The 16,816-nt window shown below is 46.5% G+C and overlaps 1 protein-coding gene across 12 annotated transcripts in view; it reads left to right on the top strand.

The window, feature by feature from the left end:
- Positions 1 to 16,521, top strand: part of NFAT5 (nuclear factor of activated T cells 5) — a 49,902-nt gene extending 33,381 nt beyond the window's left edge. For 9 of the 12 annotated variants that reach the window (XM_068203276.1, XM_068203285.1, XM_068203281.1 and 6 more), the window contains 11 exons: positions 496 to 688; positions 3,981 to 4,171; positions 4,978 to 5,150; positions 8,135 to 8,269; positions 8,426 to 8,478; positions 9,128 to 9,260; positions 9,768 to 9,848; positions 10,694 to 10,806; positions 11,464 to 13,897; positions 14,578 to 14,827; positions 15,653 to 16,521. In XM_068203276.1, the coding sequence (XP_068059377.1) occupies positions 496 to 688; positions 3,981 to 4,171; positions 4,978 to 5,150; positions 8,135 to 8,269; positions 8,426 to 8,478; positions 9,128 to 9,260; positions 9,768 to 9,848; positions 10,694 to 10,806; positions 11,464 to 13,897; positions 14,578 to 14,816 (3,745 nt within the window). In that variant the 3' untranslated portion in view covers positions 14,817 to 14,827; positions 15,653 to 16,521. The remainder of the gene's footprint in view (positions 1 to 495; positions 689 to 3,980; positions 4,172 to 4,977; positions 5,151 to 8,134; positions 8,270 to 8,425; positions 8,479 to 9,127; positions 9,261 to 9,767; positions 9,849 to 10,693; positions 10,807 to 11,463; positions 13,898 to 14,577; positions 14,828 to 15,652) is intronic. The other 3 variants (XM_068203278.1, XM_068203277.1, XM_068203279.1) reach the window with 3 other exon arrangements.
- Positions 16,522 to 16,816: the final 295 nt, after the last annotated feature.

Consider the following 16,816-nt stretch of genomic DNA (forward strand, 5'->3'; position numbering starts at 1 on the left):
TCAATCTGTTTAGACAGAAATCAGATCTGGAGTTTGCATGGATATACAAGTTGAGGTGGAGACAGGCATGAGGCTATTTTCCTGTTTAAAGAAGTGTCATTTAACCTTAAATCCATCCAGTGTGTGTGTACGTGTGTGTTTGTCACAGCAGCAAAACAGCTTGTTCAGGCTGTGTCATAGACTCTGAAAAAGCAGGTTATGAGCCGCCTTCTGTTCGTTAACATCGTTTAATGCTAATTGCTTTTCCCTTCCTTTATGTTTGCTCCCTGAAAAGCAGTTCCCATGTACTCTGGATGGAGGAGGCAGGGAAGCACCATTCCTCTTCATCCTGCAGGTCTCCTCTGGCAGAAAGAGACTTCCAAAGTTTGCTCTCAACTACAAATCTTCCATCAGTTAATACGAACTCTTTTCCTGTTTAGCTTTTCTGTGATTTGGAGTGTTTTTACTGGGGAGCCGCTTCTCACATCTTCTTGGTGGTGTGTTTTGACTTCTCAGAGCATCAGAGAACCAGAAGGGAGCTGGAGGGAAGAAGACCCCAATGTTGTGTGGTCAGTACCCGACTAAGAGTGAGGGGAAGGAGCTGAAGATCATGGTGCAGCCGGAGACCCAGCACAGGGCTCGGTACCTGACCGAGGGCAGCCGGGGCTCCGTCAAGGACCGGACGCAGCAGGGCTTTCCCACTGTGAAGGTAGGCTGGGGACACGGGCACTGCCTTCCCAGGGCAGCTCCAGTCTCTGCAGTGGTGAGGGAGCAGACTTTGCAGTCTCTGGCCTGGAGGGGCTGGACAGGGTCTCTTCTTGCAGGTCGTGAGTCTTGCTGGCATCACGGAGTTACAGGAGGAGGGAAGCTGCATGTCGAGGCAGGGATTTAAAATCTGGGATGCACATCCTGTTAGGCTGCAGTTCCATGGACTGTGTGAATACTGAGACATTCCACACCTACGAAAGTGAGATAGTGAAATGCTGTAGCTGTTTGATGGCTGGTGACAGTGGGCCATCATTGTCCAGTGGTAGTAAAGACATAAAGCCAGTTTTCATTTTAAAAAAATATATTGTAAAGTGGATGTTTTGATTTTGTTAGGGTTTTTTTTCAGTTGCTTGGTGGTTTTTGTTCCTGTTTTTAATTCAGCAGAGTCTGAGTTGCTGTATACATTGTCTTTTGAGTGAGTCATGGAGACCACACTGAGGTGTGTTTTACAGGTCATGCTGCTCAGTGTGTTTAGCATGGTACAGGTGGAGGTAGTAGAGGTAGATGTGGATTAGAACTGGAGAATGGGGGCAAGGAACGAGGCAGCATTTATGTGCACACTTGACAGTTGCAGCCCGTTTACTCTATGGACTTTGATGCTTAAAATTCAGGTGCTGAAGGCCTCTTGCTCTGAGGAGAAGCACAAGGTTACAAGGAGATCTTTGACATTACTGCTCAGGAAGTAAGGCTGAGGCTGTCCTCCAGGGACTGCACACGAATGCACAGAGTGGGAATTTCCAGGTCTTGTTTCTTCCCTGTGTAGCCTGGGGAAAGCAGTTGGAGAACTTGAGGGCTTGGGAAGATTTCGTAATGGATATGGTAGAGAGGCTTACCAGGAACAAGGCTGGGCTGGACTTAGGGTGACAAACAGAAGAACTGATGTTAAATATCCTCTCACAAGTGATTATTAGAGTCACCAGAGAACTGAGTCCAGGCCAGCACTGCACTGGCACCATGGCAAATGGCATACTGGCCATACTGAGAGGAGTGTGGCCAGCAGGTTGAGCAAGTAGACAGCTAGGTTTGTTATCATATAGATGAGGAGGGTGAAAGACGTTTAAGTTAGTATTTTTTCTTAGTAAGGTCACTTTGAGAAAGCAGTAAAGCAGTTCTCAACTCAAACTAGCGACTTAGCAAGTCCACAAGGAGATGTTTGTTTGTGACACATCCCTTAAAATTTGCGCTGACTGCTGCTGACAGAATGCAGAAATAGGCTTATCTTCAAAGTCCTGTTCAGCAGTGTTAGGAGCACCAGCAGCCCTTCACTCAGTCCTCCTGAGTAATGCAGAACTCCAGTAAAGTTTCATAAGAAAAGAATCCATTCATATCGGCCTGTTGCTATGGGGATTTAGTGCTCATTTATGTGGATTTTCTTAATGGGCCTTTGTTCATCTGAATTTCCTTTTAACTCCTTTCCCAGTTCCCCTTTAGCACCCATCAGTGAAAATTCTCTTTGGAAGAGTCTCATGTTACTGAATTCCTGGAAGTTCCAGTTTGCTTTACCAGTAGGCAGAGGAGTTCATACCCTGCAGATAAAACTCTCTCAGGGCTGGACAGACAAATGAGTCAGTGAATCTTCAGGAAATCTGAGCTAGTGGGAAAAGAAATACGTTACAGACAAGGGAGTTTTTTGTTTTGTTTGTGGGGTTTAAAGGTGGGGAGGAACAGTGTAAAGATGTTGGTGCTCAGCAGAGATCTGGTGCTTGGGAGCGGCTCCGGCGCATGGCCCTGACACAGGCCGAGGAGGAGAAGCAGGTTCAGTGGCCATTTAAATAAAACTGATCTTGATGACTTAGAACTTGAGTCTGCAATCAGTATATAACATTAAAATTCTATAAGCAAGCCTTAACCAAGGGACTGGCTGTTGAGCCCTTTGTTGTGAGCTGTGCCTGTGGTTCCCATGTGATGCCTGTGCTGGGCCAGAGATCTTGGGGCCGTGCTCATCTCTGACAGTCACATTTGCTATTTGCTCCTCTTGGACGTCAGCACACAATGATCTTACCAGCATTTACTGATTTATTTATTTTTTTCCTATATTCAAACTTGCTACAAACTTCCAAACTACATTTTTTAAGTGTGTCAGGGAATAATCCCCCAAGAGATTCTCCAGAGGATTCTGCTCTCATTTGCATCTCCTCACTACTGAAACTGGTGCTGCCTGGGCTTCCAGGCCTGGGACAAAAGACAACACTGTCACCCACAAATCCTTGAGCAACGAATGTGTCTCAGTGGAAGCACTAAAATATTTTTATTTTATCATTTATAATATGATAAAATGAATTTATAATATGATAAAATGAATAAAATATTAATTATCTCCTAGAACGCTCTGGCAAGGAATTTCCATCTCTGGCCTGGGAATTTGGCAACTATCTAATGTTTCTTTTCACTTGGAGTATTTTTCTTAACTATTTCCTAAAAAGAATTTCCTTTGTAATGCAATGTCCAGGTTTACTTCAGGACTTCTTTTGCTTCAGAGTATTTTTAGTCTGTGGCACCAGTGGGATCCCACTAATAAAAAGAAGCATTCAGAGGACACAAACCATTTCATGCCAGGGTGTTGATGTTATGAAAATGAATGTATTTTTCACTGACATGTTCTGGGATAATTATGGCTTGCACACAGGTTTGCAGGAAGGTGTTAAAATGTCTGACCTCCTCTTATTTAGGAAGCGTTTCAGTGAATCCTGACATTGTTACCTTTTAAGTGGGAGATGTCAGGTTATCATTTTTAATTTTTATTTTGATGTCTGAAGGAAAGCTGGGCTTATGCAGTTGGATGGTTGGACCATTCAATCGTCCGTTTCCCCCTCTGCTTCCCTTTCATCCTATTCTAACTCCTTCAGGGGTTTTGCAACAATTGGACGATTCTAATCTGGTTTCACGAGGATTTCAAAATGCATCTGGCATGAAGGTGGGGTCCTGGAATGCCAGTGGCTGTATGCATACTGAGCAGCAAAACCTCTTCACCTCTGGAATCAGCCCCAGGAAATGTTCTCTTTCTTGGCTGACTGGTGGATGTAGATGCCGGGAGGGGAAGGAGAATCCTGGGAAGAGAGGGGGGAATAGTCACGGTTGGGGTGAGGACAGGAGGTCGTAGGAGCTGCGAGAGTCGCGGCTGGGATAATTCTGTCTGAAGGTAGGCAGGATTCAGGCTGGTTTAGAAGCCAGGTATCAATAATAACAGCTAAAGCAGTTGTTCCTGTGCTAATTGCCCACCTGGCGTGTTGCAGCTGGAAGGCCACAACGAGCCCGTGGTGCTGCAGGTGTTCGTGGGCAACGACTCCGGGCGCGTGAAGCCCCACGGGTTCTACCAGGCCTGCAGGGTCACGGGCAGGAACACCACGCCCTGCAAGGAGGTGGACATCGAGGGCACCACTGTCATCGAGGTGGGGCTGGACCCAAGCAACAACATGACACTGGCGTGAGTAGCTCTTCCAGGAATATTTCCTTTGTTAGCTTGCGTTTGGGAACCGATTTCCTTTTTCCATTGGATGCTGGGTTATAGTTCAAGCCTGAACATCTCGGCGCTCTCCTCTCTCTGCTCCTCGGCTCTTGCTTGCAGTTCATTGTACTCACAGGAGACAGCAGGTGGTCCCTGTGCTTTTGGGACACAGAACCCAAAATCCTGGGTAAATTGCAGTATTCTGTCTAACACATCAGGCTGTGTTTGCTTCTGCTGTTCTTGTTTTTTTGGCTGTTTTTTGCTTTAAATCATTTTGCATGGAGCCTGTCTGAAAGCCACCACTGCATCACTCACCTGGCCCTGTACATCTCCCCTAGGACCACACTTAAGGGAGGACTTATCTGTCACTTCCAAGTCCCACTGAACATAAATAATATGACTACAGTAAGTTTTCTTCTACTCCTGCTTTCTTTAAGTGAATGCAGAATATTTTGAAGCAATAATCCTGCAAACACAGATCTCGCCCTGGGGATGGAAGAATGAAGAGCTATGATTCTAAATTGAACGCTTACCAGAATTATATTGCACTTTCTGTTTTATTCATGCTTTCATATGCCTTTCTGCCATGATTCATCATCCAAATTAGGCAGGGTTGAATGAAAACTTGAAAAAGGTCATAGATTTCATGTAAATAAAAAGAAATCTAATAACATTTCTGTAATTACCTCAAGGCTTTTGACTCTGGCTTATGAAACTACTTGAGAGACTGTTAAAAACGCTGAACTTACTAAACTATGAAATTCTGCTCTGTTTTGTGTTGTTAGGGTTGATTGTGTGGGAATCCTGAAGCTGAGGAATGCTGATGTGGAAGCCAGGATAGGGATTGCTGGCTCCAAGAAGAAAAGCACCCGCGCTCGGCTCGTCTTTCGCGTCAACATCACGCGCAAGGACGGCTCCACCCTGACCCTGCAGACGCCTTCTTCCCCAATTCTGTGCAGTGAGTGTCAAAACAAGGAGCTGAGAATAGAGGGGTCTGGCTTTTAGTGTGATCTCGGCGTGGAAAGGGTGGTCAGGCACTGGCAAGGGCTGCCCAGGGAGATCTGGAGTCCCCAGCCCCGGAGGTGCCCAAGGAAGGAATGGATGTGGCACTCAGTGCTCTGGGCTGGGGACAAGGTGGGGATCAGGCACAGCTTGGACTGGATGCTCTCCAACCTAAATGATGCTGTGATTCTGTGAAAATACCTTGAGGGGTAAAAAACCTACCCTGTGTTAATCTGTGATAATTTCAGAATTGCTGTAGCTGAAATCAAGTGGATTGATCTGTATTTGTGGTGGGGCAATAGTGAAAATTATTGTCCAGTATTGAAAAATAGTTACACAATTCCTGACCTTCAGTTCAATGAATTTTTGCCTCCTAAAATTTCACCATTTTTGTCGTGATTGCTTTGAAAAACGACAGTACTTTGAGTCTCCTCTGTATTGTCACATTCATGCCTCAGCTTTCAGTGCTAGACAGGACTTGCAGTAAGTCAGCGAGCCTGGCTCTCTCAGCTGTGGTCCTTGTGTGGGCCAGAGGCTGAATCTGTTCTGGTTCAGTGCAAGAACAAAACTTTTTATAGCTCTTTATTAAACTGCTCTGTTTAGCAGGAGCGCAGATGGCTGCCTTGGCTGGGGAGGTTCCGCTGACCAACAGGGAAAAGGGGATTGTGGAATCATGGAATGGTTTGGGCTGGAAGGGACCTTAAAGCTCATCTTGTTCCACCCCTTATCTTGATGAATGAGGTGGAAAGCTTTGTCTGTGCGTGGAAATAGTAAAGAAGCTCCTGGGCACTCGTATTGTGCTCTTGCCATGGTATAAAAGGGATTTTGGGGGGTTATTTTTTAGAGGTGCAGTCATCTTTGCAGCTCCATTCCACTCGGTAGACCGTGGTGGTATTTCGCAGTAATAGAGTATCTGATACTAATTTTTGGATTTAAGATAAAAACATTTTCTATAAAATCTCAAAATCATTCCTGTATCTCTTTTGTTTGTAACTTTCTAGTTAAAATTATTTCACCTATAGAAGAAAAAGGGAGTGGAAATCACCTGATGTTTTCTTTAACAATCCAAAACTTGCTATTGTGAGTGGAAGCTGAGTGTCTGAGATGAAGCACTGAGAGACTGATTTTAAAATAGGCTGTTGAGCTAAAAAAAGCTGTATTTGATGCAGAGAGTAAATTGGTTTGGTTTTTGGCAGGCTGGGGTTTGGTCACTTGCTAAGAAAATATTCTCAATTGTGTAAGTTGCTAAGAGGTTGCCCAGGAATTTTACAGTGTCTCCACTGCTGGAAGTCTTAGATCACAGAAACAAAATACTCTGGTCAGACTTGTGTCTTTGGGGAATATGTGAATAAAACTGATCATGGTGTGAAGGTTGAGAGGGGAATTCCTGCAGCTCTTTCCAGGACTCTGTGCTTCTGTCTTAACTTATGCCAAAGCTACAGGGACTTGCAGTAGACCTTGGCCAAGCAAATAGTGCTGGCACATGGGTACTGGCTGATCAAAATGGCATGAAACGTGTTGTTTATTGAATATAAATCATCTCCTCAGGCACATTACACTGGGTTGGTTTGCTACATAAACCTTGCTACAGGTATGTAACGCACCTTCATAACAAGGTTTGCATTTACACTCATCAGAGCCTGTTTATGTTGTGTTTTATAATGTTCCTGAAACCGTAGAAAAGGCATTAAGGAGCTGCAGGCTCTTTATTTGAGGGCTGTGTTTTAAATAGGCTTTGTTAACTTGTTAGCAAACCTAAATCCAGTTACTCTTTTCATGTGCCTTGAGCATATTCAGTCGTTGCGTAACGGTTGCCTGGGAACCTGCAGCCAGAGTTGTAGAAAAATCCTTTCTGAAAGGTCATTAAATAATTTGGAGTGGTACAGGATGTATGTTCTGCTGTGTAGTAAGCCCAGAGAATATTGTTATTAAACACTCAACGTGGGCCAGGCAAGTGCAGAAACATGAGTCTGGTGTGTGTGCCCCGGGAAGCTGTGGTGAGGAGAAAAGGTGGTTGAGGAACCTTCACTAGAAACCTGAATTATTTTATATTAAATGTGTCAAAGCACATTATTTTAAAATGTGTCTCTGTTTAAATTGTCTGCAGTGCTCATTTGTATTTAGCACACGTGGTCCTATTTGGTTTAAGGTTTAAGCAGAGTAGGAATGGTTTGCAGCAGTGACAGTTTATGCTAAGAATGATATAAATCATCACCTGGACCTCTGGCACAGGGGCATCCAGGGATGTGTGTCTGTAAAACCACATCCTCTTGGCGTGCTTATTTGATTCAAATTGCTAAAATTCCCAACTCCAGAGATGGGAGTCTTGCAAGGATTTGGAGGGGACCTTGAAGCTCATCCCATTCCACCCCCTGCCAGAGGTTGCTCCAAGCTCTGGGTTAGTTCTTGCACCAGACAGAAAACTGTGTCATGTAAAAAAACTGTGCAAAGCCCCCCAGGTAATAGGGGAATTACTCCTTCTGCTCTTTTGCAGAGCAGAACAAAATGAGTTTCACAAAAAAATAAAGTGTTATGACCAGAGGCTGAATTTGCAGGTAGGCTTCAGGTGTGTCTAAGGGTTGATGCCTCTGGAAATCACTCTACACCAGGGAATTACAGCACCACTTTTCCTTCTCTCCTGAGCACTTGTTGAGCTTTGGCTCCAGCACTGGCAGTTTTGTCTTGAAGATTTAGTAAGTGCAGGAGAAAAGGAAAAAGATTATTAGTGGATCATTGAGCTGAGTGTGATTTCTGTGAGCTCATTATGTTTGGTGAGGAAATAATAGAAACGGTTATATTCTGAAGAGTTTGTCATCAAATGCATGATAAAGAAAGACGCTCAGGAGTTTTAGTTTTCCCTTCGTAACCCTGTAAGTAAAAGTGGCTTGGTTTGGATGTTGATATTTTCTTGATTCCCAACTCTGTTTTTTTCCCTTGCAGCTCAGCCAGCGGGAGTCCCAGAGATCCTAAAGAAAAGTCTCCACAGCTGTTCAGTGAAGGGTGAAGAGGAAGTTTTTCTGATTGGCAAGAACTTCCTAAAGGGAACAAAAGTGATTTTCCAAGAGAATGTTTCCGGTTAGTGTGAAAGCAGGGCTGGCTTGGGGTGCTGAGCAGAGCCTGGGGTTGGGGTTTCACTGCTGGGTAAAGCTCAGCTGGGAGAGCAGACTGAGGAGCAGAGTCAAAGGCACTGAAACAAATTGCTCTGACCTAGGCTTTTTAATTTTCATGTAGATGAGAATTCTTGGAAGGCAGAAGCTGAAATTGACATGGAATTATTTCATCAGGTATGTCTGTATTACTTCTATTACCACTACTTTTATTATCACTACTACTATTATTATTATTACTACTATTATTATAATTATATTTTTAATTTAAAAAATAACACTGACTTGGTTTCCAAAGAAAAATTAATCAAGCCTTTCCCTCTTTCTGTGCGTTTCTAGAAATAATACTAATTTCTTTTCACATAAGGTCTGTTGTGAGTCTGGTGGAATATGATTTTGGGTTTACATCAGTATGATTGTTCAGTGTCTAACTGAGAGCTTGGATCCCACAGTGGGTTTGCTGAGCAGATCTTTGCCCTTGTGTACAATGGAACTAAAAGGCCCGATTCAGTTTTCCCAGCAGTTTTCCATGGAAGGAGATTGTGTGTGCAGCATAGTCTTTATAACTTACTGAATTTTTGTTCCACTTTGAAATGTTTTACAGAATATTTATTCTTTTTGACTCAAATAAGTTTCTTTAGGGACTCTTTGGTTGTCAGGAAAGTGCCATCCTGGTCCCATCTCCAAGGGCAGTATCCCACATGTGCATTGCCCCCAGTGCCCTGGGCTTTTATTTGTGGTGTTTTATCAGCCTATTTCTGTCTTTTGATGCCAGTAAGTAGCATTAAGATCAGTAGTGAGAAAATGTGATCCTTTTGCCTTGCAGAATCACCTTATTGTGAAGGTGCCACCATATCACGACCAGCAAATCACCTCAGCTGTCTCTGTGGGAATATACGTGGTGACCAACGCTGGGAGATCGCACGACGTGCAGCCCTTCACCTACACTCCAGAGCCAGGTGTGTGGGGTGCGCTGGGGGAGCAGTGGCCGTTTCACCCGCTCCGCGGGGAATGCTGCGTGACGTGGATCTTCCCAAAGCCCTCTTGCTGGCCAGTGTTGCTCTGTTCATAATGAAATCTAAAGGCTTTGCTTTCCTCGTTTGTGTGCCAAATACTTTAAATTCCAGCTGTCTCGTGACAGCTTTTCTTATATAGCAGCATCCATTTCTAGTTTAAGGATCAAAACGAAGCTGAGCAGGATAAAAAAATCAACATATCCCATACAATGCACCAAATAAACCAAGAAATCCCACCAGGCCTTATCCTGAGGAAAGCTGCAATTTGCCCACTTCATGTATTTTAGTTTATTTATTTATCTGTATCACAATAGACAGTGCAAAGGTTTGTGTGGGTTTCAAAGAACCTGAATTTCTTTAAGCTATAAGGAATTGTTTTGGTTTGCTTTGTGTTTTTTTGGCTTGTTTGCTGATTTAACGTAAGGAAGTTCTCAATGTGTTTTGTCTCAGCAGCTGGGACTCTGAATGTTAATGTGAAGAAGGAAATCTCCAGCCCAGCCCAACATTGTTCTTTTGAAGAGGCTATAAAAGGTACTAAATTGATTCTTATCAGTGTTCTCAATAATTTAACTATGAATTCCTACCCAGATTTGGTGAAATGAATCAGACATCCTGTGATAAATCTGTGCTTATAAAAATCTGGCCCTATTCTTACAGAGAGGTTTGTTTTCTGACTCTGAAACTTGCTTTATAACAATATTCCTATCAGTATATTTTAGTACAAGCTAATTAGAACAAAAAAAAAAGGCAAAAAATAATACTAATTTTTGTTTCATTTTTCATGCATTAGGCTCTGCAGTCTAATCTTTATTTAGTATGTTTGCAAGTGAAGAATAACAAAAAAACCTAGGATTGCAGTTAATGCAAAGAATTAGAAACTGTGTAGTGTTAATTTAAGCAGATATATAAACTAATATACAGGGCAAGCCTGACATCCATCTAATTTAGCGTGGAGCTTAACTGAGGGAAGATCCCAAGTGCTCCAGGAGAACAGCTGCTGCTCCTTGGGACACAACGTGCTGTTGCTGTTCCTTCGTATCCTCAGTTAATTTATGCAATAAATCTGAATTTACCTTCTCATGGGGGTTTCTGTGTCAGCTCCTCTTTGATGCTTCATTCCCGTACCTCTTCTGCTCCAGGTAGACTCTGAACCAGAGAGAATTTTGTTTGCTGTATGTACTTGCTCTGTTCTGTCCTTCCTCACTCTATACACATGTGCAGGAGTTTTACTGCCACGTTACTGTAAGGTTTAAATTTGCTTAGGGTGGGGAGATCTGCTGCTTTACGTCGAAGAGTAATTCTGTAATTTACTTAAAGGGTGTTATGGAACGGTTTCACCATCGCCCCTCTTGTTCTCGTTTTGTTTGTGGCTGCAGCAGTGAAGGCCACGGGCTGTAACCTGGAGAAGGTGAACATTCTTCCTAGTGCCTTGATAACTCCACTCATGCCAAGCAGTATGATCAAGAACGAAGATGTGGCTCCAATGGAAGTAAGTGCACAAAAATGCGTTCCCCCCAAGTTCAGGTGAGTTTGGTGGGGGCTGAGCACAGCAGCTTTCAGACTCTGAGTTACATCTGCTCCTTGGTCCATGCTGCAGTAGTGGAGAATAGACAGGGAAAGTGCCATGTCCAGGATCAGTCTGGGCAAAACACAGTCACAGAGCATGAGTAAAACACACAGTTTCCTTTGATAACTGTTTAATTACATCTGCTCCTTGGTCCATGCTGCAGTAGTGGAGAATAGACAGGGAAAGTGCCATGTCCAGGATCAGTCTGGGCAAAACACAGTCACAGAGCATGAGTAAAACACACAGTTTCCTTTGATAACTCACCTGGTTCCTGCCCCCAGATAGATTGATGGGTTAGTGACCCTGTGATGGGGATTTTTACCCTGTGACACAGAACTAGTAAATTACTGTAGGAATATTCTTTAATCAGTTCTTAGCATTGCTTTCATTAAATTGTGTCGTGATTCCATCCTTGAAGTAGCATTTCCACTGCTGATCATTTGTTTGCTAGTTTGGGTGTGTCTGGGTTTCACATCTCACATCTCCCTCTGATCTTCCCTGGACATCGGGGATTTTGGGAAATTGTATTTGCATAACCCCAGTAAGTTTATAAATTACCTAATGTCTCGCTCTTTTCAGGCTTCAAATGTGGTTGGACCAACTCAGCAAACATTGGAAAACAGCATGTCTGGCATATCAACTTCTGCTTCCCATTTACCTTCTGAAAGTGAAAACCAGCAGCAAATCCAGCCCAAGGTGTACAACCCAGAGACCCTGAGCACGATCCAGACGCAGGACATTTCCCAGCCCGGCAGCTTCTCCGCAGTGTCCGCCCCGGGCCAGCTGCAGAACAGCGATACCCTGCTGCAGCAGGCTGCACAGTTCCAGACGAGGGATTCCCAGCCCAGGGAGGTGCTGCAGTCGGATGGCACAGTGGTGACTCTGTCACAGCTGACTGATGCCTCACAGCAACAGCAGCCGACGCTCTCGGAGCCGGCCCAGGCCCTGCAGCAGCAGATTTCCTCGAGCATCTTCTCGTCGGCCAGCGGCGTGAGTCAGCTCCAGAACACCATCCAGCAGCTCCAGGCTGGCAACTTCCCCACCAACACCGCCACGGGCAGCAGCAGGAACGTTGACCTGGTGCAGCAGGTTCTGGAAGCTCAGCAGCAGTTATCTTCCGTTTTGTTTTCGGGCTCAGACAGCAGCGAGGATGTCCAGGATCAGCTGAACGCAGATATCTTTCAGCAGGTCAGCCAGATACAGAACAGCGTGAATCCCGGGATGTTTTCCTCCTCAGACACAGCTGTCCATTCCAGACCGGAGAACCTTTTGCCTGGACGAGCTGAGAACGTTCACTCCCAGCCTGAAGGCGCCCTGTCCAACCAGCAGCAGCAACAGCAGCAGCAGCAGCAGGCCATGGAGACGTCGGCAGCCATGGTGATGGGCATGCAGCAGAACATGTGCCAGGCGGCCACGCAGATGCAGTCGGATCTGTTCTCCTCCAGCACGGCGGGGAACGGAGCCCTGCAGCAGTCCCCGGTGTACCAGCGGGCGTCCCACATGATGGGTGGCTTGTCCACCAGCGAGGACATGCAGATGCAGTGTGAGCTGTTCTCCTCGTCCCCGGGGGTGTCTGCCGGCGAGGCGGCCGCCCCCGCGCAGCAGCCGGTCTCCACCAACGGCGCTGCCATGTTCCAGCCCTCGAGCTCTGCAGAGGGAGAAGAGGCCTCGGGCCAGAGCAAACAGATGCAGAGCTCTGTGTTTCAGACCATGGTTCAGATGCAGCACAGTGGGGAAAGTCAGTCCCAGGTTAATCTCTTCTCATCTACCAAGACCATGATGAGTGTCCAGGCCAGTGGTACTCAGCAGCAGGGCGGGGGTCTGTTCCAGCAAGGTGGAGAAATCATGTCAATTCAGTCAGGAAGCTTCATCCAACAGTCTCCACACTCACAAGCTCAGCTTTTCCACTCTCAGAACCCTATTGGTGACACTCAGAATATACCCCAGGAAACACAAGGATCCCTTTTTCATAGCTCAAATTCCATTGTCCACAACCAGACCAACACTAATTCCTCTGACCAACTGCAGCCCCCGATGTTCCACTCACAGAATGCCATGGGTGTCTTGCAGAGCTCCTCGGTGCCTCAAGACCAGCAGTCTGCCAACATGTTCCTTTCCCAGAGTTCCATGAGCAACCCTGCCACTCAGGAAGAGCAGATGTCATTCTTTACAAGCCCAAATCCCATTTCTCCTCTTCAGACAGCAGCAAACACTGAACAGCAGACTTCTTTCCAGCAGCAGACGCAGATCTCTCATATCCAGAGCTCCATGCTTCCCCAGGAGCAGCCCCAGACTCAGCCAGCTCAGCAGGGTTTGTTTCAGTCCCAAGTGTCGTTGGGCTCCATCCAGTCCAGCTCCATCCCTCAGAACCAACAAGGAGCCATCTTCCAGCCTCAGCATTCGATTGTTGCTATCCAGAGCAGCCCTCCATCTCAGGAGCAGCAACAGCAGCAGCAGCAGAACATGATGTTCAGCAATCAAAATGCAATGGGTACAATGGCCCCCCAAAAGCAGAACATGATTTTCAATCCAAACCAAAACCCGGTCACCAATCAGGAGCAACAAGGCCAGTCCATTTTTCATCCACAGTCCAACATGGCCTCGATGAATCAGGAACAGCAGCCCATGCAATTCCAGAGTCAGACCACAGTGTCTTCTCTCCAGAATCCTGGCTCCAACCAGGCTGAAGCACAGCAGCCGACCATCTTCCATAACTCGCCCCAGATTCAGCTGGTCCAAGGGTCCCCAAGTTCTCAAGAGCAACAAGTCACCCTCTTCATCTCCTCAGCTTCCATGTCTGCCCTGCAGAACAGCATGAGCCAGCCGGAGCTGCAGCAGTCCCCCATGTACTCCTCCCAAAACAGCATGGCAGGAATGCCAGGAACTGCTTCTCCTCCCCAGCAGCAGGCTCCTCTGTTCCACAACACGGCGGGAGGTGCCATCAACCAGCTGCAGAATTCCCCTGCCCCATCCCAGCAGACCTCGGGAATATTCCTGTTCGGCATCCAGAGCAGTAAGTGACCAGTGCCCGATGCTGAGCTTACCAGGTGGAGAGCTGCCATGGAAGCAGGGAGTGGTTTGGGTGGGAAGGGACCTTAAAGCAAATCCTATCCCAGCCCTGCCATGGCAGGGACACCTTCCACTGTCCCAGGCTGCCCCGAGCCCTGTCCAGCCTGGCCTTGGGCACTGCCAGGGATCCCGGGGCAGCCCCAGCTGCTCTGGGCACCTGTGCCAGGGCCTCAGCACCCTCACAGGGAAGAGTCTCTCACTAATATCTAATCTAGGAATGATTGTGCTCTCCTAAGAGAGCAGTTCTCTTGCTGCTTTTGGTTTCCACAATATATGTGTTGCCTCTCTTCACCTTGCTGAAGGAAAGTAAGGATTTTAGAAGCTGTAGAGTCCAGAAAAGCGTCTGTTAAAGTGCACTTACCAGTACAAACCTGCACTTTTCCTTATGTCCTCTCTGGAGCCAGCCTCCATGAGCAGTTCTGTGGGATGCACAGCCTTTCTCTGTGTGCAGAGGTCTGCGGGTGCCTGTGGGCCCCAGCAGTGAGAGGTGCCAGGTGTTGCTTACAACAGGTTGGAGCAGCTCTCACAGGGTGGGTGCATGGCTGGGGCTGGGCCGTGCCGTGTGCTTTGCTGTGGGAACTCTTGGCCCGTGCCAAGGCACTGAAATGTCCCTCTGTCCCCCAGACTGCGGCCAGCTGCTGCCCCCCGGGCCGGCGGCGCTGCCGGAGGAGCTGATGGCCATGGGCCAGCCCGGGCAGCCCCAGGGCGAGGCCCAGCCCGCGGTGCCGGCGCTCCTGTCCCAGCAGCTCCCCGAGACCCCGCCGCTGCCCTCGGCCATGGCCACCAACCAGAACATGGAGAAGATAGATGATCTGCTCGTGTCCTTGCAGAACCAGGGGAACAACATGGCTGGCTCATTTTAATTAGGCAAGTGGTGAGTTTGGGTCTCTGGGTTCTTTGCTGCCATGCAGGAGCTTTGTTCAGTGCATTTATACCTTGCGGTGTGTGACCGTGCTTCAAGAGGTCAGCTAAAACACCACTGAGGCTGAATTAAGACTATAATACCAGAATGAAGTTATTAAAACCAGTCAGAGGTCAGAACTTGTATGAAACAGTTGAGACTGTGTCTTGTTCATTTTTCCTACCTTTTGTCATCTGCCGTGAGAGTCTGGTACTTTGTTAGGGAGGAGAGTGGATCACTGGCAGCTTGGCAGATCAAAACCTTATGAAACATGACTGTTGTTAAAAATCTCACTGAGTAAGTAACACCTCAGGTTGGAACTGTTCTGAACTCTTCCCCTGGGTTACAATAATGTAATGTGAAAACAAGTTTTGGTGGAATGTGGCAGCTCCTGAGTGCGCCACATGCTGAGGCTGTGTTAGAAACAGCCAACAGCATCAGCTGTTGCTAGGAGACATTCTGCTTTTAGAAGGTGCCTTTTTCAGAGAGGGGAAGAGCCTTTGACTACAAATGAGCACCAGGAACCAGGAGGACTCTGGAGTCCAGAGCTGGTTGTGGTAACTTGGGGTGATCTTGTCCTAAATCCCCCCTGAGTTTTCACTGGAGTGATACACTTCATGCCCTAGTCTAAAGGGGTTTTGTGTATGAAGTCTGGAGTCTCTCCAGAGCTTCTCTTGCTCCTCACCCCCAGTTCAGTGCCTGCTCATGAGGAACACCCTGAAGTTGAAGGCACTGCACAGAAGGAGGAGGGGACTGTGGTTAGTTATGCCTGACTTTTCTGCTTGTTTTCTCACGCAGAAATTCCGTGAAGAAAAAAAAAGCGACGATTTCCCAGATCCTCTCAGACCTTCCAACTCTGGATTAGGCTGCGTGGAACCAATTGCTTCTGTGGAAATGTGGCCTCTTTAAGAGCACACGCGTGGCCAGTGGCAGACCTGAGGCCATGACCGTGGAGTTTGGGCTCCATAGTGCCAATAATGCTGAGGAGTTATGCTTTGTGTTACTGGGGCGTGGGGTTGGGCTGTTACCAGGTTCATAAACCTCATTGCAGTGGGGGCTCTTGGAATTTAAAGCATATCTGGTCAGTTATTATTGTTGTTGGAAGGTAATCCATGTTACCACGTTTACTTTTTCACTGCTATTCTTTCTTCCTATCTTTTTTTTTCCCTCGGGAAGCTCGTGCAGCAGAAACAGCGGCTGCCTCTGCCCCGAGCAGTGACTCAGCTGTCAGTAAGTGAAGGGATCCCTCGACTGACACGGAGTGGGAGAGCCAAACCCACCCTTTATGAATTGCAAGTGCTGATAACGGTAATAACCAAGCAGAGAATTGCTGCTGTGAATAACCAGTTCCCATCTGAGAATGGGATTTACGGTTTTCCACATCCGTGGAAACTGGGGTGATGTGGAGCTGTACATAGAGCAAGGGTTTGGTGGCTCTACAAAATGAAGAAATGAAGAGGAACTTCCAGTTGATCTTAAAATCTTCTCTAAAACACCTCAGCTTGAAAAGAACATTCTGTGTGGCTGAGGAAGGGACTCCTCTGTGTCTCGTTCTGACTGATGGGTTGGAGCTCTGTAAAGCCTCATGAGCTGTTCCCAACAGCCTTCTCCCTTTTACTCTTTCCATGGTTTTCCTTCTCTCCCTCAGTTTTGTATTTTGTTTTTTTTTTAAAGACATAAATATCCTACTGGCTTTAAAGCTAAAGAAACAGCTTTTAGGAATCCTTGGCAGTAAATTACTTAGTCAGTAGAAGCTTTGACAAATAATCAAGGAGTAAGGAGAGAGGAAGCAATTTCTCCACCACCTTCTAATTGCAGGAATCCCCCTTAACCCGCCACTTCCAGCTGTGACTGATGGAAATCTTCAGCTTGGCTTTACTCCAAGTAGGGGGCAAATTGCATCATTTTTAAGCCTTCTTAAAAGGTCACTTCATCCCGAGCTGTTGCATCTTTGTAGCACGT

The sequence above is a fragment of the Anomalospiza imberbis genome, chromosome 12 (genome assembly GCF_031753505.1).
Source record: "Anomalospiza imberbis isolate Cuckoo-Finch-1a 21T00152 chromosome 12, ASM3175350v1, whole genome shotgun sequence".
NCBI lineage: Eukaryota > Metazoa > Chordata > Aves > Passeriformes > Viduidae > Anomalospiza > Anomalospiza imberbis.